This window comes from Narcine bancroftii, chromosome 6 (assembly GCF_036971445.1).
Source record: "Narcine bancroftii isolate sNarBan1 chromosome 6, sNarBan1.hap1, whole genome shotgun sequence".
In the NCBI taxonomy this organism is placed as follows: Eukaryota; Metazoa; Chordata; class Chondrichthyes; order Torpediniformes; family Narcinidae; genus Narcine; species Narcine bancroftii.
Genome location: NC_091474.1, coordinates 243,366,015 through 243,392,458, shown reverse-complemented (window position 1 = coordinate 243,392,458; position 26,444 = coordinate 243,366,015). Strand labels below are relative to the sequence as shown.

The 26,444-nt window shown below is 39.6% G+C and overlaps 1 protein-coding gene and 1 long non-coding RNA gene across 16 annotated transcripts in view; one reads left to right on the top strand and one right to left on the bottom strand.

Moving 5' to 3' along the window:
- Positions 1-26,444, top strand: part of LOC138737196 (serine/threonine-protein kinase MRCK alpha-like) — a 653,014-nt gene that overhangs the window by 540,748 nt on the left and 85,822 nt on the right. For all 11 annotated transcript variants that reach the window (XM_069887840.1, XM_069887837.1, XM_069887843.1 and 8 more), the window contains 2 exons: positions 18-123; positions 15,379-15,527. In XM_069887840.1, coding sequence (XP_069743941.1) covers positions 18-123; positions 15,379-15,527 — 255 coding nt within the window. The remainder of the gene's footprint in view (positions 1-17; positions 124-15,378; positions 15,528-26,444) is intronic.
- LOC138737198 (uncharacterized) overlaps positions 1-26,444 on the bottom strand; it is a 93,029-nt gene that overhangs the window by 54,067 nt on the left and 12,518 nt on the right. The window lies entirely within an intron of this gene.

Genomic DNA, 26,444 nt, shown 5'->3' with positions numbered 1-26,444 from the left:
TACTTAACTGTTTTCAGGGTGAGTGATGAGAAAGATGCCCGAGGCTACCTTCAAGCACTGGCAACCAAGATGACTGAGGAATTAGAGTCCTTGAGAAATTCCAGCTTGGGAGCACGAGCAATGGTAAGGATCTTTATTCTTCAAATCTCTGCTGTTAAGGACCTATTGGTCATTTTATTCCAGACTGCTTTACCAGCTTATGTAAACAAGTTTATTAGAGTTACATAATACAGTGTACAGATGTATACAAATCTCCCTTGCTGCAGCCACACAGGTGCATTGCCCTCCATAATGTTTGGGACAAAGGCACCTTTTTCCTTTATTTGCCCCTCTGCTCCACAGTTTTAAATTTGTAATCAGACAATTCACACGTAATTAAAGTGAACATTCCAGATTTTATTCAAGGTAATTTGTATACGTTTTGGTTTGACCATGTAGAAATTAAAGCACTTTTTATACATAGACCCCTCATTTCACAGCACCATAATGTTCAGGATATTTCACGTAACGGGTGCTTGTGAGTGCTCAGATATGTTTAATTGCTTCATTGGTGTAGGTATAAGAATGCTAGCTGTGCCTCAAAGCTTTTGATCACCTTTGGAGTGTATAGTTGCCATTTTTCTACTTGAGGGCCAGAGTTTGTCAGCCTTGGCTTTTTTGTCGTACATTGGCACAACTTTGTTCCTTTAAGTAGAAAAGGTGATCAAAAGCTTCAAAGATGGGCACAAGCCTTTTTATATGGTCTGACTTCCCATTTTACAGCCTGTTCGCGACTATTCACATGACCTTCAATATGCAAACTTCAGCAAAACAAGTAGCATGAGTTTCGAGATCAGCACGGCCCTGGTCCTCATGACTTGCAGCTGCGCTAATAAAAGAAAACAATTTCTTTAACAGACTGTAGTATTTTCCCATAAAATATTCTTTTGAAGCCTTTTCTTACTGCTGAAAGTTATAGAAAGAAAAGAAGCAAATAAAGCAAATCCATACAATCTATGCTGCAATCGATCATTCCCTCCTTTTGTCAGTCATGATAGCTTATTTGGTCTTCAGAGTAGTTTGGTCTTTAAACATAACTGGGTCATTCAAGAGTTGCACGATCAACACATCTAACAAAATAATAGCCAGAATACACAGATCTTGAATGAATGTCTTCCACCATCCTTTGAAAGGCTACCAAGATGGTACTGGTGGGTTGAAATTGCATATTCGTTCTCTTATGTGGTTCACCAAATGGGTCATATTTTCAAAGGCATCAGGTATGTAGGTGCAGCATTCCTGCCCCACTACTGCACATGTGCCACCTTTTTTCTGCCAACACCAGATCAAGGGACATCTGATTCTGCAGAGCCATTGTTCGTATAGCTACTACCTTCATAGTGAGTTCACAAATCTGGGTCTGTGTATTTTCTTCAATCCTTGCAGAAGTATTTTTTTTTTAATTTTATTTAAATTTCCAAACATGCATTAATATCTAGATACAGGAAAAATCCCTCATTCATCTAAAATCAGTAATACATAGTATTATTAAACCCCCCCCAACTCCACCCATCTCTTTCCCTCAAATAATAATAGCCCCAAAGAACATAAAAAGAAAAAAATAATAAAAAGAGAGCAAAATATACAAGAAAAGTAAAGGAAAGAAACACATCTGGTTGCTAAAATTCTAATACATTCAATAAAATTTTGCCTTTAATTATTAAACATAGACAAATTCTAAGAAGTTGATAAGGTTCTTGAGGTTTAGGGGATAGTGTTCATAATATAATGCCTACAATATGTCAATATGGGCACCAATATTTTTTTTAAATTATATTTATTTCTTCAATTATATTTAATTTTCTCAAGAGGTATACAACTATGTATTTTAGCATCCTGTCTATCCATTCCTAAATACGAATTTGATTTCCAAGTTACTGCTATATATTTTCTTGCAAATGCTAATGCAATTTTCACACATTCCTTTTGAAACATATTAAGTTTCAGTTTTGGCCTTGTCCCAGATATATTATCAAATATGAGAAGTATTGGATCTTGAGGATATTTAACTTTAGTGATCCATTCTAAAAATGCTCCTAATTCTGTCCAAAAAGGTCTCCGATTTGGACATGACTAAGTGGAGTGTTAAAAAAGTACCTATCTCTCGATTACACTTAAAACATTTATCTGATAAATCTGATTGCAGTCTATTTAATTTCTGTGGGGCAAGATACAATTGATGTAAAAAGTTATATTGAACCAATCTATATCTAATGTTTATTGTATTTGTCATACTGTAGCGAGTGGTACAGCAGAGAGCGGAAGAACGTCACACGCTCGATGTGACTAGTCAAGACTGCTTATATTGCTCTCCCTGCCCTTGCTTATATAGTCCCAGTTTTCCCGCTATTGTCAGCAGAAGTGATGTCAATGGTGTGCCAGCTGCTGATTGGTTGTTGTTTCCGTTAATGTTCACTGTTTCCCGCCACACGGACTGTTGGCTGAGGAGAAAGGTCATTAGCCTGCATGGGCTTTGTGAGATCTCCGTGTTAATCTGCCATTTTGTGTATTGGTCGCCTCTTGGGTAGCGGGCCACTACACGACCTCCCCCCCAGTACGGTCGTTGCAGAGATGTGCGGAGTGCTCCCCGTCTCACAAAGAGGTATTTGCATGTCTTTAGATCTTTGGGTTGGCTGTGTGGTGAAGAGTGTCAGGGCCTAGTCGTTCCCTCAGTTTTTCCAATGTGGCTGCTGTTGGTTCTTATGTGTCTTGGCAGCGGCTAAGAACTCCCCTGGGATAAATAAGGACGTGCCATATACCATTTCTGCCACTGAAGCAGTAAAGTCCACTTTTAGTGCCATGTGGATCCTCAGGAGGACCCATTGTAGTTCATCCGTCCAATGCGGTCCCTTGATCCGAGCCATCAGAGCCGCCTTCAGATGTATGTGGAACTGCTCCACCAGCCCATTGGCCTGGGGGTGATAAGCTATGGTGTGGTGGAGTTGGGTTCCCAGAAAATTAGCCAGTACTATCCAGAGCCCTGAAGTGAATTGCACACCTCTATCTGGTCATGTGTTCTGGGACTCCAAACTTTGCCACCTAGGGGTTGATCAAGGCTGTGGTGCAGGCCTCATTCATTGTCTCTGCCAGTGGGACCACTTCTGGCCATCTCGTGAAGCGATTGACAATTCTCAAAAGATAGCTTGCTCCCCAGGAGACCAGCAGAGGACCTACAATGTCCATGTGGATGTGGCTGATCCTTTGTTGTGCTGGCTCAAAGGTTTAAGGGGGGTGTCTTGATGTACGTCTGTACCTTCGACACCTGGCAGAGTGTGCAAGTCTTAGCCCATTGACTGACCTGCTTTTGGAGGCCATGCTAGATGAACCTGCTGGCTACCATCTTGGTGGTGGTCCTAATGGCCAGGTGCTACGCATCAAAAACCTGCTGTCTCCAGGCTGCAGGTATGATGGGGCAGGGTTTGCAGGTGAATACATTACAAAATAGCATCTGGGTACCTGGGCCGATGGTGATGACCTCTAGCCTAAGCTCTGAAACTGCCGTCCTGTACGCAGGAATCTCGGGGTCTGCCTGCTGTGCCTTGGCCAGGCTGTGTAATCTATCCTCTGGGACAAGGTCTGGATGGATTGGATCGCTGGCTGTGACAGCGCATTGGCCATTAAGTTGGCTCTCCTGGTGATATGTTCAGTGTGTGTGGTAAACCTAGACACAGGACAGATGCCTCTACTGCCTGGTCGACCATGGATCCGACACTTTATTGAAGGCAAAGTTAATTGCTTGTGGTCTGTGAAAACCTTAAATTGCCTCCCCTCCAAAAAGTCCCTGAAGTGTCAGACCGCAAGGTACAGTGCCAAGAGTTTGCGGTCAAAGGTGCTGTATTGAAGTTGAGGTGGCCGGAGGTGACTGCTAAAGAAAGCTAGGGGCTGCCACTAGCCCTTGATCAACTGTTTGAGTACGCCCCCGTCCGCTGTGTTGGAAATGTCTACTGTGAGGACGGTTGGGGCATCTGTACTGGGGTGTACCAGAAGCGTGGCGTTGGCTAGTGCGCCCTTTGCCTTCTGAAACGTCTCCAATGCTTCCTTGTCCCAAGTGACCTCTTTTATCTTCCCCACCATTAGTGCATGATGCGGGCTAAAGTGGTGGTAGAAATTGATCATACCGACGAATCCCTGGAGGCCCTTCATAGTGTGGGGTTTGGTGAAGTGCCTGACAGCCTCTATCTTTTTGGGCAGTGGTGTCACCCTGTGTTTGTTAATTCTTTGGCCCAGGAAGTCTGTTGTCTCTAGCTCGAACTGACATTTGGCCAAATTGATTGTTAGGCCAAAGTCACTCAGGCAAGTGCACAATTGTCTTAGATGAGTCGCATGTTCCTTGCGATTGCGGCTGGCTATCAGGATGTGGTCCAGGTAAATGAATGCAAACCTGAGGTCCCAGCACCATGTCCCTCACCCTCTGGAAGGTCTGAGTTTCATTTTTGGGACTCAAAGGCATTCTTAGGAACTCGAACACCCCAAAGGGGGTGACGATAGCAGTTTTCGGGATGGCATCAGGGGTGGACTGGGATCTGATAATAGTCCCAGATAAGGTCTGGGCCCCCTGTAGGTTCGCGGTGAAATCCTGTATATGTGGCACAGGATACCTTTCTGGTGTGGTGGCCTCACTGAAGCGGTGGTAGTCTCCACATGGCCTCCACCCTCCTGTTGCCCCCGGTACCATGTGCAGAGGGGAGGTCCAGGGACTGTCCGAACACGTTCATTTACCTGGACGACATCCTGATAGTTCCTCCATCTTTTTAAACTCCTCCTTCGTGAGGTTAAGTTTCTCAGGAAGAAGGCAGCATGCCCTGGCATGGAGTGGGGCACCCTCTGTCAGGATGTGGTGCCGTACCTCCATGCTTAGGCTTGGCCGAGGTAAACTGTGGCACCGTGATGGAAGGAAACTCCACCAGGATGCATGTGAATTCATTATTAGATACCATGATGGAGTTGAGGTGGGGGCCCAGTAACTTAGCTTCACCCAGGGAAAAGGTCTGGAAGGTCCTGACGTGCACCAACCGCCGCACTTTGAGGTCCACTAGCAGACAGTGGGTTCGGAGGAAGTCTGCTCCCTGAGTGGCTGTGCCACTACCACCAGTGTGGAGGTCCACATGAAGCAGCTGTTGCCAAAGTGAAGTAGGATGGTGCTGGTGCCGAATATCCTTATACTGCTACTGTTCGCTGCCCTCGGGGCCGTGCCCGGCTTACCATTCCGGGTATTGTAAGCTGAGAGGGGGAGGGGGGTGGGAAGGATACTAACCTCAGCACCCGTGTTGACAAGAAAGCATTGTCCTGAGAGGAAATCCCAGACGTGGAGGAGGCTGTCTCATTGGCCAACTGCCATAGCCATTAGCCATGGCTGGCAACGATGTTTCCCCTGAAATGTGCAGTGGGGGCAGTGTTGGTGGGCCTCTGTACCCTATCGCTGATGATAAAAACAATACTAGTTGATGGGAGAGAGCACTTGCCTTTCTGTCGATTGTTGCAGCCTTGTCGTTTGCTGCATGCAGGGCCTAGCGACTTGTTCCACCATGGCTTTGCTGTCCTTTTCGCTTTCCAGAGCACGTCCACCCAGGCTGCGACTCTCCTGGGGCCACTGAAATCCTTGTCGGCAAGCAGCAGTCTGATATCCTCGGTCAGCTGTTCCAGAAAAACATGCTCGAAGAGCAGGCACGGTTTGTGCCCCTCAGCCAAAGCCAGCATGTTGCTCATGAGGATGGATGGGTCCTAGTGTCCCAGGTTGTCCATGTGCAGTAGTCAGGCAGCACACTTGCACCATAAAAGCCTGAAAGTGTGGGTTAAAAGCACTTTGAGAGCATCGTATTTGCCCTGTTCTGGAGGCTGCCGCAGAAAATCAACGTCCCTTGCTGCTGTATCCTGGTCGAGTGAGATCACCGCATAGTAATACTTCATGGCATTGGTGGAGATCTATTGGAGCTGGAACTGGGCTTCAGCCTGTTCAAACCACATCAGTGGCTGCAATGTCCAGAACATTGGCAGCTTCAAGGAAACTGCATGGAGTTTTTGTCATCTTTGGGCCCCAATGCTGTTTGGACCAGTTGGGATCACCAATGTAGCAAGTGCTACAGCAGAGAGCGGAAAAACAACACTCACTCAATGTAACTGTAGTCAAGACTGCTTTTATTGTTCTCCCTGCCCTTGCTTATATAGTCCCAGCTTCCCACCACCGGTCCCGGTTTTCCCGCTGTTGTCAGTGAAAGTCACATCATCGGTGCACTGGCTGCTGATCAGTCGGCGTTCCCGCTAATGTTCGCTGTTCCCCACCATGCGGGCTGTTGGTGAGGAAGAAAGGCTATTAGCCCACACAGCGTGTTCACCCATTATTTTGTGTATTGGGTCACCTCTCAGGTAGCGGGCCGTCACACTATCAATACACAATTCCAACCAATTTTTCTCCCCAATACTAATAGTTAAATCAGTTTCCCATTTTTGCCTAGATCTATGGATTCTTTGTTTTTGCATTCCATTTTGCAATAGTGTATACATAACTGAAATAAACTTCTTAATAGGTTTATTACAAATCAACTTTCTATTTCACTCCTTTCAGGCAATAACATTGTTGGGCCCAATTTATCCCACAAATGCGCCTTTATTTGATAATAACAAAATATTGTCTTATTTTGTATACCATATTTACTTTTCAATTGATCAAATTACATTAAACTTCTCCCTTCAAAACAAACCACTATTCTTCCAATTCCTTTGCTAGACCAAGTAATAAAAAGTCGGTTCATTGTAAAGGGAATGTCTATTTTGAGTCAATGGCATTTTAGCTATCTCATAATTCCTCATTCCCATTTCAATATTTACCTTGAACCAAATATTAATCAAATGTTTCAACAATGGAGTATCACTACCTCCAATTATTAATCTCGTATCCCATTTATATATAAAATCTTCAGGTATCATCTCCCCTATTTTATCCTTCTTTATCTTATTCCACGCTGGTTTCTCTCCCTCTTCAAAGAGGGAAGATAGGAATCTCATTTGTGCTGCTTTATAATAATATTTCAAATCTTGATGTTGTAAACCTCCCATTTCAAATTTCCAAGTTAATTTTTCTAACAAGACTCGACATTTTGCCCTTCCAAATAAACTTTCTTACATATTTATTCAATTCCTGAAAAAAATCTCTGTGGAATAAATGTTTGAAAAAGATATTGTAACCCAGGAAAAATATTTATTTTTTATGCAATTAAATCTTCTCAATAAAATTATAGGTTGTTCCATCCATTTTTTAAATCTTATGTAAGGGGTTATAATTCAATTTAAATGTTTTTTTTCATTATTATCTATTTGTATCCCGAAGTATTTTATTCCATTCACTGGCCATTTAAATTGGGTATCTCTTTTACACTGTGTATAATCACCCTTTGTAAGAGACATCACCTCACTTTTGTTCCAATATACTTTGTAACTAGATACTCTTCCCTAGTCTTTTAATCTTGAATATAATTTACGTCATGAGGTTCCCTGTTCTATCAAATAAATTATTACATCATCTGCAAATAAACTAACCTTATGTTCCTCTCTACCAACTGTTTGTCAGGCTGGAGGCAGGTAACAAGCGGTGTGCCTGAGGGTTCTGTATTGGGTCCCTTACTGTTTGTCATTTACAATATAGATCTTTTTTTTTTTTTTTTTTAATTTTTTTATTTTTCACACCATAAATCACAATAGCCATGATATACACTTTTTCTTTTCCACACATTTACAGTGACTTTTTCTCCCTCCCCCCTCCCTCCTCCCAAGCCACCCCCCCACCCCCCCCCTCTCATCCATTTTAGGTATACAATCTAGGTTGCATTAATTCAGTTAGACAATGTTGTCATTCAACAAAAATACACCAGAAATTCTACTGAGTCCATTCTTTTCTTTTCTTCTCCTTCCATCAACTTAGGTAATGTTTGTTCCCGGTAGGTTTTCGCTATTGTATTTAATGTAAGGCTCCCATACTTGTTCGAATATTTCAATATTATTTCTTAAACTATATGTTATTTTTTCTAATGGAATACATTTATTCATTTCTATATACCATTGTTGTATTTTCAAATTATCTTCCATTTTCCAGGTTGACATAATACATTTTTTTGCTACGGCTAGGGCTATCTTGACAAATCTTTTTTGTGCATCTTCCAAGTCAATTCCAAATTCTTTATTTTTTATGTTACTTAGGAGAAAGATCTCTGGATTCTTTGGTATATTGTTTTCTGTTATTTTATTTAATATCTGATTGAGATCATCCCAAAATTTTTCTACTCTCTCACATGTCCAGATTGCATGAATTGTTGTTCCCCTTTCTTTTTTACATCGAAAACATCTATCAGATACTGTTGGGTCCCATTTATTTAACTTTTGCGGTGTAATGTATAGTCTGTGTAACCAATTATATTGTATCATACGCAGCCTCGTATTTATTGTATTTCTCATCGTTCCAGAGCATAACTTCTCCCATGTTTCCTTTTTTATCTTTATATTTAAATCTTGTTCCCATTTTTGTTTAGTTTTACCATTTGTTTCCTCATTCTCCTTTTCTTGCAGTTTAATATACATATTTTTTATAAATCTTTTGATTAACATTGTATCTGTAATCACATATTCAAGGTTACTTCCCTCTGGTAAACTCAAGTTGCTTCCTAATTTATCTTTCAAGTAGGATCTCAGTTGGTAATATGCCAGCGCTGTATCTCCAGTTATATTGTACTTATCTCTCATTTGTTCAAAGGATAAGAATCTACTTCCTGAAAAACAATTTTCTATTCTTTTAATCCCTTTTTTTTCCCATTTTCTAAAGGCAAGGTTGTCTATTGTAAAAGGGAGTAGCTTATTTTGCGTCAATATTAGTTTTGGTATTTGGTAATTTATTTTATTTCTTTCTACATGAATCTTCTTCCATATATTGAGGAGATGGTGTAATACTGGAGAAGTTCTATGTTGTACCAATTTTTCGTCCCATTTATATAATATGTGTTCAGGTATCTTTTCCCCTATTTTATCTAATTCTAGTCTCGTCCAGTCTGGTTTTTCCCTTGTTTGATAAAAATCTGATAGGTACCTTAATTGTGCGGCTCTATAATAATTTTTGAAGTTTGGCAATTGTAAGCCTCCTTGTTTATACCATTCTGTTAATTTATCTAGTGCTATCCTCGGTTTCCCCCCTCTCCATAAAAATCTCCTTATTATTTTCTTTAACTCTTTGAAGAATTTTTCTGTCAGTTGTATTGGCAATGCCTGAAATAAGTATAGTATCCTTGGAAAAATGTTCATTTTAATACAGTTTATCCTTCCTATCAGTGTTAGTGGTAGCTCTTTCCAATGCTCTAAATCGTCCTGTAATTTTTTCATTAGTGGATTGTAATTGAGTTTATATAATTGGCCTAGATTTTTGTTTATTTGCACACCTAGGTATCTTATTGCCTGCGTTTGCCATCTGAATGGGGATTCCTCCTTAAATTTTGAGAAATCCGCGTTATTCATAGGCATTGCTTCACTTTTATTTATGTTTATCTTGTATCCCGACACTTCTCCATATTCCTTCAATTTCTTATATAGTTCTTTTATTGATAGTTCTGGTTCTGTTAAGTACACTATCACATCATCCGCAAACAGACTGATTTTATATTCCCTGTCTTTTATTTTTATTCCTTTTATATTATTATCTCTTCTTATCGATTCTGCTAGTGGTTCTATAGCTAGCGCAAACAATAATGGTGATAGTGGGCATCCCTGCCGCGTTGACCTGCTTAAGTTAAATTGCTTTGATACATGTCCATTTACTGTCACTTTCGCTAACGGTCCCTTATATAATGCTTTAATCCAATTAATATACTTCTCCGGTAAACTGAATTTTTGCAATACTTTGAACAAGTAATTCCATTCTACTCTGTCGAAGGCCTTCTCTGCGTCTAAAGCAACTGCTACTGCCGGTGCTTTATTTCCTTCTACTGCATGAATTAAGTTAATAAATTTACAAATATTGTCTGTTGTGCGTCTTTTTTTGATAAATCCAGTTTGGTCTAAATTTACCATTTTCGGTACCTGTTCTGCTAATCTGTTCGCTAATAGTTTAGCTATTATCTTATAATCTGTGTTTAGCAGAGATATTGGTCTATATGACGCTGGTGAGAGTGGATCTTTCCCTTGTTTTAGTATCACTGTAATTATTGCTGTTTTACATGAATCTGGTAAGTTTTGTGTCTCATCAATCTGGTTGATTACATCCAGGAGGGGCGGTATTATTAGGTCTTTAAATGTTTTGTAGAATTCTATTGGGAGTCCATCCTCTCCTGGTGTCTTATTATTTGGTAAATTTTTTATTATCTCTTGTATTTCTACTGTTCCAAATGGTTCTGTTAATTTATTTTGTTCCTCTATTTGTAGTTTTGGTAGTTCAATTTTAGTCAAAAATTCATCTATTTTCCCTTCTTTCCCTTCGTTTTCGGTTCGGTATAATTGTTCATAGAATTCTCTGAAGTTTTCCTTAATTTCTTTTGGATTATATGTAATTTGTTTGTCTTTTTTCCTTGTTGCCAATACCATTTTCTTAGTTTGCTCTGTCTTAAGCTGCCATGCTAAGATTTTGTGTGTTTTTTCACCTAGTTCATAATATTTCTGTTTTGTCTTCATTATATTCTTCTCCACCTTATATGTTTGTAATGTTTCATATTTTATTTTTTTATCCGCCAATTCTCTTCTTTTGGTTGTATCTTCCTTTATTGCTAATTTTTTTTCTATGTTTATTATTTCCCTTTCCAACTGCTCTGTTTCCTGGTTATAGTCCTTCTTCATCTTGGTTGCATAACTTATTATTTGCCCTCTAATGAATGCTTTCATTGCGTCCCATAGTATAAACTTATCTTCCACTGATTCCGTATTTACTTCAAAGTACATTTTTAATTGTTTTTCAATAAATTCTCTAAAATCCTGTCTTTTAAGTAGCATGGGGTTTAATCTCCATCTATACATTCTTGGAGGGATGTCCTCTAGCTCTATTGCCAATAACAGGGGTGAGTGGTCCGATAATAGTCTAGCTTTATATTCCGTTTTCCTAACTCTCCCTTGAATGTGGGCTGATAACAGGAATAGGTCTATCCTTGAGTATGTTTTATGTCTAGTCGAGTAGTATGAGTATTCCTTTTCTTTTGGGTTTTGTTTCCTCCATATGTCCACAAGTTTCATTTCTTGCATTGATTTAATTATAAATTTGGTTACTTTGTTCTTCCTGTTAATTTTTTTCCCCGTTTTATCCATATTTGGATCCAAATTCAGATTGAAATCCCCTCCTATTAGTATGTTCCCTTGCGTATTAGCTACCTTCAAAAAGATATCTTGCATAAACTTTTGATCTTCTTCGTTAGGTGAATATATATTAAGTAGATTCCAAAGCTCTGAATATATCTGACATTTTATCATAACATATCTCCCTGCTGGATCTATTATTTCCTCTTCTATTTTAAATGGCACATTTTTGCTAATTAATATAGCCACTCCTCTTGCTTTTGAATTATACGATGCTGCTGTTACATGTCCTACCCAATCTCTCTTTAATTTCTTGTGCTCCAATTCAGTTAAGTGTGTTTCTTGGACAAATGCTATATCTATTTTTTCCTTTTTCAGTAAATTTAGTAGTTTCTTCCTTTTAATTTGGTTATGTATTCCATTAATATTTAGAGTCATATAGTTCAGCGTAGCCATTTTATATTTTGTTTATCTTCTCTTTCCGTTTTTCCATCATTACCTTTCCTCCTTTTCCATTTCTGTTTTCTTATTTTCAACTCTTTACCAGACAACATTCCTACAACATCCAACATTTTCCTTATTCTCCTATTTCTATCTTCTTTATCCCCAGTCTCCCCTTCCCCTCCTGAGTTGCCCTTTATCCCTTGTCGGACAACCACATCTCCCCTCTCCATTTGGATTTGCGAATCCACTCGCAAGCGTCAACTGATTTTGCAGTGACCGCTCTTTTCCCCCACCCAGCCCCCCCCCAGAAAAGATTTCGCTTTTTATATGTCACAAAGGTCACTCTTTTAATTCCCTCCTTATTCTCTCTATTCCATTACCTTCTCTTATTAATTCTTGTCTATACTCTCTATGTTTTCCTCTAATTACAGATACTTTCACATATGCCCATTGTCTCTATTCACTCTTATACCTCTTTACCCGCATACATATCAATCGTGGTCATTTTTACCCTCCTTACCCTTCTTCATCCCTCAGTCTATTTTTGTTACAATATAGATCTTGATGATGGGGTGGTAAATTGGTTTAGTAAATAGGTGAAATTATGGATAATGAAGAAGGTTTTCAAAGATTGCAGGAGGATTTGGACTGCTTAGAAGATTGGACTGAAAGATGGCAGATGGAGTTTAATGCTGTGAAGGGTAAAGTACTTCATCTTCGAAGGAATAATCGAAACAGGACATGTGTAGTAAATGGGAGAGCATTGCAGGATGTAGTGGAGCAGAAAGATCTAGGAATAATGGTTCATCGTTCCCTAAAGGTAGAATCTCATGTGGATAGGGTGGTGAAGAAGGCTTTTAGTATGCTGGCCTTTATAAATCAAAGCATAGAATTCAGGAGTTGTGAGGTGATGTTGAGACTGTTCAAGGCATTGTTGAGGCCAAATTTGGAATACTGTGTGCAGTTCTGGTCACCGAGTTATAGGAAGGATATCAACAAGGTAGAGAGAGAGTGCAGAGAAGATTTACAAAAATGTCACCTCGGTTTCAGCATCTAATTACAAAGAAATATTGAGAATGATCTTAGGTCTTTATTCCTTGGAATGTAGAAGGTTGAGAGGGGATTTGATATTTAAGATTATGATAGGGAGGGATAGAGTTGATGTGGATAGGCTTTTTCCGTTGAGGATAGGAAAGATTGAAACAAGAGGTCATGAGTTAAGAGATAAGGGGCAAAAGTTTAGAGGTAACATGAGGGGGAACCTCTTCACTCAGTGAATGGTAGCCGTATGGAATGAGCTTCTGGGAAAAGTAGTGGTGACAGGGTCAATTTTGTCATTTAAGGAAAAATTTAAGGTATCTGGATGGGATGGGAATGGAGGGTTATGGGCAAGATGCATGTAGGTGGGACTAGAGAAGAGGACTTAGTTTGGTGCAGACTAGAAGGGCCGAGATGGCTTGTTTCCGTGCTGTAATTGTTATATGGTTATATCAGAATCAGACCTAATCAATTCTGCCATTGGTTCTATTCCTAAAATAAATAAAGCTGGTGGCAATGAATATCCTTGTCTACTGGATCTAGTTAATTAAAAAAAGTCAAAGACTTGTCTGTTTGGTCCATTATACAGGGCTTTAATCCAATTAATAAATGTTTGTCCCAGTCTAAACTTTTCAAGTACTTTAAATAAAAAGTCCCATTCTAATTTATCAAATGCTTTTTCTGCATCTAAAGCCACTGATACACTTGTATCTCCTCTTTTATGTGCCAAATATATTATACTCATCAATCTGGATACATTATCTGCTAACTTACTTTTATTTAACAAATCCAGTTTGATCCATATTTATTTTGCCAACCTATTTGCTAACATTTTTGCTACTATTTTATAATCTGCATTAAACAAAGATATAGGTGTATATGAAGATAGCTTCAAAGGATCTCTATCTATTTTTTGGAATCACTGTTATTATTGCTGTCTTAAAGGATATATATGTTTCATCCACCTGGTTTAATGCTTCCATAAATGGAGGAATTCCATAAATGCAATTCATTATAAAATTCAGGAGGGAAACTATCCTCTCCCAGAAACTTATAACTTTGTGAAGAACTCAGTGCCTCTCTAACCTCTATTAATGTGAAAGTAGCATCCAACTCTCTTTGGTTATCCAAATTTAATTTAGGTAAATTAATTTTGAGATTAAAAAATTATCTATTTTATTGTCATCTTTTAAAGAATCTGATTGATACAACTTTGTTTTAAATTATCATTAATTTCTTGAGGTTTATAAGAAATTAAATTCGAGTCATTCTTAGTTGCAATAATCGTTCTCAATGCTTGTTCTGTCTTTAATTACTGTGCAAGAACCTTATACGCTACTTCACTTAATTTATAATACCTCTGTTTAGTTCTCATTATATCTTTCTCTGTTCTGTATGTTTGTAAAGTATTGAAGCTTTTTATTTATGAGATTTTCATTTATCCTCATTTACTTGCCTCTTTTTCTAAATTTGTTATCTCTATCTCCAATTGTTCTAATTCTTTCATAAAAGCCTTCTTAATTTTAGAGGTATAACATTATTTGACCACCCATATATGCCTTCATTGCATCCCATAAGATAAATTTATTTGAAACTGAATTAATTTCAAAAAATATTCTTCTCTGTCTCTGATAAATTCACAAAAGTCTTTCCTTTTTAATAACATAGAGTTAAACCTCCTTCTATTAATATTCTTTTCTGTCTATCATTGTTATTGCGAACCACAAAGGAGAATGGTGGGATAAAATTCTTGCCTTATACTCTGCTTGCTGTATTCTACCTTGAAGTTGTGCAGATATTAAAAATAAATCAATTCTAGAATAAGAATCATGTCTACTGGAATAAAAAGAACAGTCTCTTTCTCTTGGATGAAGTCTTCTCCAAGCATCTACCAAATTTAAATCTTTCATCAATGACAATTTAGCTTTGGCTGATTTTGTTCTTACTATAGCTCTTGTTGACCTATCTGGAATGTGCACTTTAATTACATGTGAATTGTTTATTACAAATTTAAAATTGTGAAGCATAGGGGCAAATAAAGGAAAAAAGTATCTGTCCTAAACATTACGGAGGCTTCTATTCATAAGAAGCACCAAAAAGAATGGTATAAATTAAACTACAATTAATTTAATTTACTCCCTCTTTGCTGCCCCTCACTTCCTCTCCCTCTCTCTATCCTTCCATCTCTCTGTCAACCCCTCTTTGTAACCTCACCCTCTTTCTCTGCTGCCTCTTTCTCTGACCCTCCCTGTCTCCCCTTCCCTCTCTGTCATTCCTCTCCCTCTCTCTGCTCCCTCTGTCTTTCTGGGACCCCCACACTCTCTTTCGCTGCCAACCCCTCTGTTACTCTGCTTCTTCCTCTCTCTGCCCTTCTGCCCCTTTGTCTCTGACCCTCCCTGCCTCCCCTTCTCACTCTGTCATTCTCTGTACCTCCTCCCTCTCTTTGCCACTTTATCCCTCTTTTTATGCCTCCTTCCCACTCTTTCTGCCCCTATCTTGCCCTCCCACTTTCTATCCCCTCCACCTCTGTCTGCCATCACCCCCCCCTCCTCTCTCTCCACCTCTTGTTTATGCTTCCCTCTCACTCTCTGTCACTTCTCTCAGGATATGCCTTGGAAGATGCGGCGGTCGCAGAAAGTGGACATGTCAGCTCGTTTGGAGCTACAGTCAGCACTAGATGCAGAAATCCGAGCAAAACAGGCAATCCAGGATGAACTCAATAAGGTCAAAGCTGCCAGCATATCCACTGAATGGTGAGTAAAGAGAAATGCTTAAAAATTAATTTGAAGAGCGACCTGCTTGCCTTAGTTGTGTTTAAACTTTCTGAGTTTTTTATACCCTGTATTTAGAACTAGAGGGTGGTTTCCAGAGTTAATGTCCCAACTGAAGAGATTTGTACCATGATACAGCAATAAACAAAATGAAAAATCACCATATTTTTCCACTTATGGACTATAAATTATGTTAGGTTCTAACTTTTGACAGGAAATACCAGACAAAAGCTTAACTAAATACTAAATAATGAACCATAGCATTAAGATGCAGAAATTATTGAAGGGTTATTTTAAAAACTTTAATCACAGAATTAACTTTCAGGTACTTTTTCTTAAATGTATTAAATGAACCATTACAGCACAATGTGCCCACCTATGTAAAACTACTCCACCACAATCTAACCTTTCCCTACCTCACACACATAACCCATTATTTTCCTTATATCCATGTGCCTATCTAAGAGCCTTCTGAATGCCCCTACTGTATTGTGGTGGAGGCATAGGGAACGGTTAGATCAGTGGTACCAACCTTTTTCTTTCCACTTACATACCACATCGGTGCTCTGTGATTAATAAGGTCCTTAAAGTGGTTCGTGAGTGGGAAGGGAAGGTTGAGAATCACTGCTCTAGTCCCAATTGTTATTGAAATATTTTGCTCGAGAAAAATTGTCATTGGCCCATTTCCTTTGGAGTTTTGAAACCGTGCACATAGCATGTCAATGAGGTACAATTCAAACAATGGTTTTCATATGTTTTCTTTCCATCCACATTCCACCTTAAACAATCCCTTACATAATCATAGAGCACCTATGACATAGGGAATACTTAAAGTGGGATGTCAGTGGAAAGAAAAAGGTTGAGAAACATTCGGTTAGATTGTTGTGGAGTAGTTTTACATAGGTCATTGAATTTCAGGAACCCACCACTCTCTGAGTAAAAAAAAAGCTCTGAAATCTCCCCTAAACTTTCCTCCACTCACCTTAAACAAAGGTCGTCTGGTATTTGTTATTGTCCCCCTAGGAAAGCAGTGTTGGTTTTCCTCCCTATCTATGCTCCTTACAATCTGTAGACCTCTATTAAATCACCTCTCATCCTTATTTGCTCCAAAATGAAAGCCCCTAGCTCTGTTAAGCTTGCTTCATATCACATGCCTCTGGAGGAAGTATTAGACTTACAGAAGAAAAAGTTTCTCAAAAACTTACAAATGAAGTTTAAGTTAATTTGCCACATTATACCTAGTACAGAGAGGATGGGTCTTCAGTGAGCAGTCCAACAAGTTAACTTAACATACATAAAGCCATATAAAAGAGCTAAATTACAGAGTGTAGAGCTACAAAGAGAGGAAAAAAGTTCAATTTGTACCAAGCAAAGGCAGCCATTGTGGGGCTCATTCAAGAACCAGATGGCTGTGGGGGGAAAACTGGCTGTTGATGCACGCTTTCATACTTTTGAACCTTCACCCAACGGGAGAAGGGAGGAGGGAGATAAGAGTGTGTTTGGTGTGTGATCAGTCCTTCAGTATGTTGGCTGCCTTTCCCTGCAAGTGGGATATGTGGATGGAGTCCATGGAAGGATGGAACATTTGTGTGATGTTCTGAGTTGCATTTACTACTTTCTGCAGCTTCCAATCTCCTGTCGCACACTGTGCTATATCCATCATTAATTTGCCTGTCATTATGTAGATGCTCAATCTAAGGAGTTGAGTTCTCCATACTAATCTGAGCTGTACTTTTATATTCAGCTTTATTGAGTTAAAATAGAACTTGCAAATACTGTAATATGTGTTAAAGTTGGATATTCCTTCATGGAAAGAGTGTATGATTCTATTATCTAGGTGCAAGTCAGTGGGATTAGGTAGAATAATAGTTTGGCACAGGCTAGAAGGGCCGAAGGCCCTGCTTCTGTGCTGTAATGTTCTATGGTTCTATGATTGAATTGATTCACTAAATTGGCATTATGATCAGCATTGAAGTTTAAAACAACCCTTAAACTTTAGATTGTGGTAATGGTCCATAAAAGGATCCATGTCTTTAGGAAATTAGTATCTGAATCTTGAATGGCATAACTAATTTTTTCTAAACTTAAACAAGACCTAATATCATTTGACCATTGTGTATGTGTAGGTGGAGTATTGTCTTTCCATTTAATCAAAATTACATGTCTGGCTATTGTTATGAGCCCAGAGGACCCCAAAACCCAACAGCAATAGATATTCAGCAAGAGAAATGGTTACTTAATCAAAAGTTGCTTTTAATTATCTTTAAACATGCAAACAGAATCACACTTTAACTTATCACTATTGACTTAACTAACCTAACTCCCTTCTAATTCTAAGCACACATGTATGTAATGTGTGTGTAAGTTCAGAAAAGTTCTTTGATTAACAGTCCAATATCACTTCTCATTCCTCCAAGTTCATTGGTTGCAGACAATTCTTATACTGTGCACAGAATTTAACATTTATAAAGTTCATCAGACTTTGGTGCTTGAAAGGTAAATGGTTACCGCTCAGGAAGGTTCTTGTCGGTTTTCAAAGAGAGATTCATTGTACACTGACACCCACAACTGATCCCTTTTCTAATCAGCCACTTCAGTGTCTTGTTGATGAAACTTTCCCCCTCAGGGTTCTCCAGATGATAACCTCTTTCTTTCAGGTCACCACAGAGTTCCTTTTTGTTTCCCTTATTTCAAATGAAACATTAGACAGCCAGTCCTTTCCTCTTGGATGAACCACAAGGGCTTTGACCAAACTGAACTAAGCACTCACAACCCATCTTCCAAATGGGGTTTTCCACAAGCTTGCCAGCTTGTCCTGTTCCAGTCCCAGTTGCTGCTGCTGACTGTAAAACTGTAGAACTGATCTCTGTCTGTCTCTGTCTCTGTCTCTGTCTGTCTGTCTGTCTGTCTGTCTCTCTCTCTCTCTCTCTCTCTCTCTCTGAGATTAAAAAAATCCTGTTTGACTCTCTCTGCTTGCAAAACCACATGACCCTCTTAGAACAGCAAGTTCCATTTCAGACAGTCTGCGGCTCTGACAAGTTATTTCATCTGTTCCCTTTTTGTAAACAATAATCCATTAGTGAAGTCTTAAAAGCTTCTGCAAAAGCTCTGGGGCTGATATGTCTAGCATTAGCAGAGCTCCAGTATTTTAAGTAAGGTGTTTGTATGTGACCTACACTAACAAACCTGCCCCAATTTATCTCCCCAAAACATATCTATATACTGTCACACTGACCAGTGAATGCTGTTAAAAGCAAATCACAATTTTTAAAATATTTTATTTAAAAATTTTAATCACCTTGAAAAATACATATATAGAGATGTATTGATATCAAATTACATGTGTATTGATATCAAATTACATGTGAATATTTTCAATCCTCCCAACTTCCCTCCCTAACCCTCCCCTTTCTAATCTTCTAATCTAATAATAATAAAATCAAAGAATAAATAAGAAAGATATAAATAATCTATATGTTATATAATCTATCTCTCTCTCTCTCTCTCTCTCTCTCTCTCTCTCTCCATATATATATAGAATGTCAATCTAAAAATATAAATCTAAATATAAATTGTTCTCAATTGTGGAGCACAGGTTCACCCATTGGACCAGATATAGAGAGATCTTTAAATTTTTAAACCAACACTTTTTGTATATGGGCTCCTTATTTTCAAAAAGAAATGAAACTTATTGCATAAATTATAATTTTTTCAAGTGGAATACATGAGAACGTAATTCCGTACGCCATCCCTCTAACACTAAATCTACATAGGGATTAACTATGTATCAAATAGAATTTTTATGAATTCCTTTAGCTGTTTCAAAGAAATGTATTGCTATAACATGCAAATCACAATATTTTAATAACAAATTACCATGTAAATGTTTCAATTTTATTTGGATATTTCAAAATAAACCACTGTCGGCTCCAGTAACAGGTCATTTAAAACCTGTACTGAGCCGACGGCAGTCAGACTGGGCAGATGGGCTCCGCAGAGGAGTGCTGAGACTTGGCAGACAGCTAACAGAAACACTTGAGATTGTATCAGAGCCAGCGGAAAGATGGCAGTGGTGCTGAGACTTCACCATCAAGGTACAGGTTTTAGACCTGGCATATTGGACTGCACCTGAATTTAACGTGAAATTTTTAAATTTCGAGATCATCCTATTTGACTGCATATACAGTATTAGATATAAAAGGAAGAGGAAGAAAATAAATATTCATGTGATGTATATATACAGAAATAAATACACGAGTATATTACCAACTTGAGACCATATTTCACATGTCTGTTTCTAGTGGTTTACATTAAGTGAAAAGAACTCTTTGGATTGATGATTATAAATCTTTAATAGGAAGGATGTAGGGTTTTTATAGGAAATCGTTGTCCATCTGCTCCTCTTCCGAACGAGTCCAGCATAGATTGTGTTCCGTCCTTCTCTGAGATCTTGGCTCATGGTCTCGTCTTGCACAGAGACATAAGGATCTTAAGAGACAGTCAGATGGTGGACTTGTAGAACCATTTTGACACCCTGTATGTCTCTGCCCCCCCCCCCCCCCCCCCGAGATGCACACACTTTTAAACATTGTCACTGTGATCAGAGCCATGAAACATTTGTGACTGACTTGAGATGTTACACATCTGTTCTGAGACCTCTGCTCTTTGAGATCTTTATAAATGACTTGGATAAGAAAGTGAAGGGATGGGTCAGAAAGTTAGTAGATGATACAGAGGTTGGAGGTGTTATGGATAGTGTAGAAGGTTGTCACAAGTTACAACAGGATGCAGAGTTGGGTGGAGAAGTAGCAGATGAAGTTTGATCCAGAGAATCACTTTGGAAGATCAAACCTGAAGGCAGAGTGCAAGGTTAATGGTAGAATTCTTAGTGGTGTGAAGGGTCAAAGGGATCTTGGGGTCCAAGTCCATAGATTCGTCAAAGTTGCTGCACAGTTGTTAGGGTGGTGAAGAAAGCATATGGTATGCTATCTTCTTTAAGCAGGAATTGAGTTCAAGAGCCACAAGGTAATATTACAACGCTATAAGGAGGTGACCACACTTAAATTATTGTGTGCAGTTCTGGTCACCTCCTTATTGGAAGGATTTGGAGAACGTGCAGAGTAGATTGACCAGGATGTTACCTGGATTGGAAAACATGTCTTATGAGGAAAGGTTGAGCAAGCTAGGGCTTTTCTCTTTGGAGTGGTAAAGGATGAGCAGTGATGTAATTGAAGTGGATAAGATTATGAGGTTCTTAAATAGGGTGGGCAGCCACCACCTTTTTCCCAGGATGATCATGGTCACTACCAGGTCTCTGTTTAAGGCGAGTGGAGGAAAGTTGAGGGGAGATGTCAGAAGTAGGGTTTCTACAGAGACTAGTGCCCAGAATACAAGAAATGTTGGAGGCTGATACAATAGAGACATATAAAAAACTTTAAAACCAGCACATGAATATAAGAAAAATAAAGGGTGATGTGTGTGCTAGAGAGAAGGGTGAAATTCATTGTGAAATAGGTTGGCACAACATCGTGAGCTGAAGACCCTGTTCTGTGCTGTAATATTCTATGTTTGTCTCAAGGAATGAAATAAATGGCACAATTTTATCTTCATTGAAGAGGATTTTATGCCTCAATAAGGTTACATTGGATCTACATTCACCAGTAGACAATTTATCAGTACATCACAAATAATCCAACATAGTATGTTAAATGGAAAGTTATCCTGACCTCAGCTCATTTTCCTAGCGATGGCCTTGGTAGCTGTGGACGTTCAAGCAGGGCTCCTATCACTGTGAATGTTTTTCTTAAATTCAAGTTAAATTGTTAGGCGAGGACTACAGGTACTTTTAATTGAAAATAAATCATCTTCTTGGGTTCTTATTAATATCAGGTTAAAACTTCAGTTGCAGTTAGTTTATTTTGATGGGATGAGGATAAGTGTTGTGGAAATGTGTTTCAAATCTCCAATGGCAGTGTGAGGGCACCTTGTCATTATCAATCCCTAAAACAGGGGATTGGCTTCATTACCAAAGAGGTGGAATTAGGTGAGAGAGGAGGGAATGGAGTCTTTTTCAGGATCCTGTGATAAATTGGATTGGATCCAAGCACCACATGTATTGCAGTCATTTTTGTCCATTGACCATGTGGGAGAAGAATTAGACCAATTGGCCCTTTGATCACCCCACTATTCAGTTGATTTTCTACTCCATTCTCTTGCCTTTTCTATGTAACCCTTGATTCTCTTCCTAAACAAGAATTTATCTATCCCTATCTTAAGCATACCAAATGACTTGGCCTCCACAGCCATCTGTGGTAACAAATTCCACAGATTAACCACCCTCTGGATAAAGAAATTCCTTCTCATTTCTGTTCTAAAGGGATGTTTATGCCTTCTGAGGCTATGCCATCTGGTTCCAGGCTCTCCCACCATAGGAAACATCCTCTCCACATCCAATTAATCCCATCCTTCCATTATACAGGGAGGCTCTCATCCACAAGATAATTACAGTTTGTTATGTAACCAAATGAGGGGAAAATCATTGCTTATTTCCTCTTCACCTCTAAGGATTGCCTTAGTAAGTATCTCAGTTAGCTAATGCTTCCCTTCTGAAGTGGTGAAACAACTCTGGGTCTGGAAATAGAACCAAGGCTCATACATCACACAAATATGCATTTAGGACATAGAATATTACAGCACAGTACAGGCCCTTCAGCCCACAATGTTGTGCCAACCTATATATACTACCCAAAAAAAACCTAAACCTTCCCTACTTCATAACCCTCTATTTTTCTTTATGCCTGTCTTAGGAATCTCGTAAATGTTCCAGCTTCCACCACCAGCCAAGGCAATGCATTCCTGGCACCCACAACACTCTGTGTGGAAAAAAAGTTACTCCTGATGCCTCCCCTAAACTTTCCTCCCTTAACTTTGTACGGATGTCCTCTAGTATCTACGACTCTCACCCTGAGAAAAAGGCGCTGGCTGTGTAACTTATCTATGGCTCTCAGAATCTTGTAGACCTCTATTAAGTCACCTCTCACCCTTCTTCACTCAAAAGAGAAAATCCTCAGGTCTGCTAATCTTACTTCATAAGACATATTTTCCAATCTGGGCAACATCCTGATAAATCTCTACACCCTCTCCATAGCTTCCACATCCTTCCTGTTATAAGGTGACCAGACTGAACACAATATTTGAAGTGTGGTCTCACTTGTGATTTAAAGAGCTGCAACATCACCTCACAACTCCTGAACTCAATCCCCCGACTAATGAAGGCCAGCATCCCATAGACTTTTGTAACTATCCTATCAAATGCACCTTTATTTCCAAGATTTTGATTCAGATGTTAGCCGAGCTGCAGTGCTTTGAGAATTGTTGTTGAAGAAATCAGATGAAATTGCTTTTGAAATAAAAATAGTTTATCAAATAAAATTTGATGCTGACCCACTTAAGGAGACATTAGGCAGATATTCAAAAACTTGGTGGAAGAGGTAGATTTAGACGTGTTTTTTTTAAGAATGAGAAGTTTATGGGGAACATTCTGGAGCCTCAGCCTTGGCAGATGAAGTAAGATCGAGCAATTAAATTCAGGAACGCTCAAGAGACCATAGTTGGAGGAGTAGAGAAATCTTGTGTATTGGTAAGGCAGAGGAATATTTACATTCTGAGATGTTTTCCACCCTGAAGGAAACTGCCTTTTACAGTCTGTGACCAGTCCTGCTCCAGTTTTATTACAAGCCGTCAGTGAGGCCTGAACCAGATCCAGCTCACCATCATAAAAATGTGGCAGCTTGCCTGCAAGGAAGAAATCCGTAAGATAAATAAACCACAACTATAACTTGGAAGAACCAGTTTAAAATTATTTGGATTCCTTTCTTTTTCAATCAATTTCCATTGAGGGATTTACAAAATTTTCCCAGGATGATCAAAAAAGAGGTAAAACCCAATCCATCACACTCGTGATGTTGTCATGTATGGAGCTGGATTTAACCTAATTAATTAATTAGGTCACACATCTAGAGCCCTGATCTTCAGTCTCATGTTCTGGATCTCAATTGTTGATTATTGCTGATCACACTGTCTTCTTCTTCTTTGGCTTGGCTTCACGGACGAAGATTTATGGAGGGGTAAATGTCCACGTCAGCTGCAGGCTCGTTTGTGGCTGACAAGTCCGATGCGGGACAGGCAGACACGGTTGCAGTGGTTGCAGGGGAAAATCTGTTGGTTGGGGTTGGGTGTTGGGTTTTTCCTCCTTTGTCTTTTGTCAGTGAGGTGGGCTCTGCGGTCTTCTTCAAAGGAGGTTGCTACCCGCCGAACTGTGAGGCGCCAAGATGCACGGTTTGAGGCAATATCAGCCCACTGGCGGTGGTCAATGTGGCAGGCACCAAGAGATTTCTTTAGGCAGTCCTTGTACCTCTTCTTTGGTGCACCTCTGTCTCGGTGGCCAGTGGAGAGCTCGCCATAGAACACGGTCTTGGGAAGGCGATGGTCCTCCATTCTGGAGACGTGACCTACCCAGCGCAGTTGGATCTTCAACAGCTTGGATTCGATGCTAACCATTTTCTCATCACTGCTTGGACTGGGGCGAAGGCAGCTGAGAATAATCACAACATGGATCTACTAGAAAAAAATCTTCCATTTCATAGAAACATTTCACGCCCTTCAAGAAGTCCCAAAGTGATTCACTATCAATCAGGTGGAGCCTTTGCTGTGATCAGTTCACATACAGGATGCAGTTGTGGACTTCTTATTTAATAAAAGATGTGCTGGCATTGGAGAGGGTTCAGAGAAGAATCACAAGAATGATTCCTGGGAAGAAGAGATTAGCAAATGAGGAGCATTTGACTGCTCTCCTGGGAGTTCAGAAGAATGAGGGGGGACCTCATAAAAGTTTTTCATATGTTGAAAAGCTTGGATAGAATAAATGTGGCAAAGTTGTATCCCATTGTTTCCCAAAGAGGGCACAGCTTTAGGATTGAAGGGTGCCCGTTTAAAACAGATGTGGAGGAATTTCTTTAGCCAGAGAATGGTGAATCTCTGGAATTTGCTACCACTGGCGGCTGTGGAGGCCAAGTTATTGGGTGCATTTAAGGCAGAGATTGATAGGCATAGATTATGGAGAGAAGGCAGGTGAGTGGGGCTGAGTAGGAGAATGGATCAGCTAATGATAGAATTGTGGAGGAAACTGGATGGGCCAAATAGCCTACTTCTGCTCCTATATCTTAGAGTCTTATGTCGTCATGGACTGGAGATGCGTGGACAGATGTAATGATGGTTGAAAACTCTGAAAACTTTGATGTGCTTCAAGAAATGTCTGTGGTGAATGACATTTATGATCAAAAGTAAAATGACCTTTTCATAGATTTTATTCTCTGAAATTACTATTCACTGGAGATCAATGTTTTTGCTCCAGATTTACTAAAACCAAGAAATCTTTTTAAAGAAATATTCCCAGGTTTATAAAATTAACAGTAAGACAGCCTTTATCAAGCAGGCTAGGCACAGCACTGTGAATAATGTGCTCAGAACCCATAGGAAGAATAGTGAAGGTTACACAAAAAAGCTGGAGAAACTTAACAAGGCACACACCGTTCTTTACATAGCAAAGCTATCTAGCCAAAGTTTTAAGCCTGAGCCCTTCATCGTGATATGAGCAAAAAGCAGGCAGGCGTCTGAATAAAATTGAGGGGGAGAACAGACCCCACGGGTGGGTATAGAGAGGGAAGGCAGTGGAATGCTGGAGGAAAGGGGAAGAGCAGGAGTCGGGGGATTGGCCTAAAGGAAACCAGAGAAGTTGATGTTAATGCCATCTGGTGGGTGAAAGAATGGTGTATGATTCTGTGCGTTATGTTGTAGACATTGTAGTTGATGAGGTGCTGTGGATTAGCTTGGGCACATCTAGTGCAGTAGGTGGTTCTGTGGGCAGTCAAAGATGGTTGTGCCATTTTCTGTCACTGATAGGTGATTTGAATTTTGAAAATTGCTGAGTGAACAGAGAGAAGCTGAAGAGACTCAGCAGGTCAGGAAGCATCCATGGAGAGAAAGGTTTTGGGTTGGGACCCTTCATCAAGATGGTGCAACACTGCCTGACCTGCTGAGTTCCTCCAGCTCGTTCACCAGGATTCCATCATTTGCAGTTTCTGTGTGTCTCGGTTGGGGATGGCTGTTGACTGGATTTAATTGGCCAGTGCATAAATGTTGTCCAGGGCTTGCTGCAAGGATTTGCACATTACTTCATTAGCTGAAAATTTGTTATTAGAACAGGACTGTGTAATCGCCAGAAAACAACCTCACTTCCATCACAGAGAAAAGATCATTGCTGAAGTTTATTAAGTGGGATGCACTGTCAGTGATGCAGTAGATGTAGCAGATACGATGGGAATAGATAAAGAGGCAAGGAAATTGGGGAGGGGCATACACAACATGCAGGCTGTTGGGATTAGTTTGGCTAGCATTATGGTCAGCACAGCCAAAGGGCCTGTTCCTGTTTTGTACTCCTCTGTGTTTTAAAATTCTGCTCCATGCCAAAGATATTCTTTGGATCAGTGATTTCAAATTCAAACCATTAATGTAATTCAGAAAAACTAGTGGCACTCATAGACTGAGCTGGATTTCTCATGTCCCAGTATTTAAAGGGGAATGCTGCTTGAGTATTGAGTGAATATGTGCACACACACATATCTTTATCCATTACCCTGCACAACACGAGGCCAATCAATCGTACATCCTACCATCTACGACATACACCCACCCTCCCTCCCTCCCTCAATTGGGGTGGATAACCAAGCTCAGCTTATTATAAAAAATGGGCAAAACAGAAAAATAAATGCTCAGCCTAATTCATCAAGTGGAAAAAAAGAGGTAAGAACATTGAGTTCAGCCATGGGACAGATTGATGTG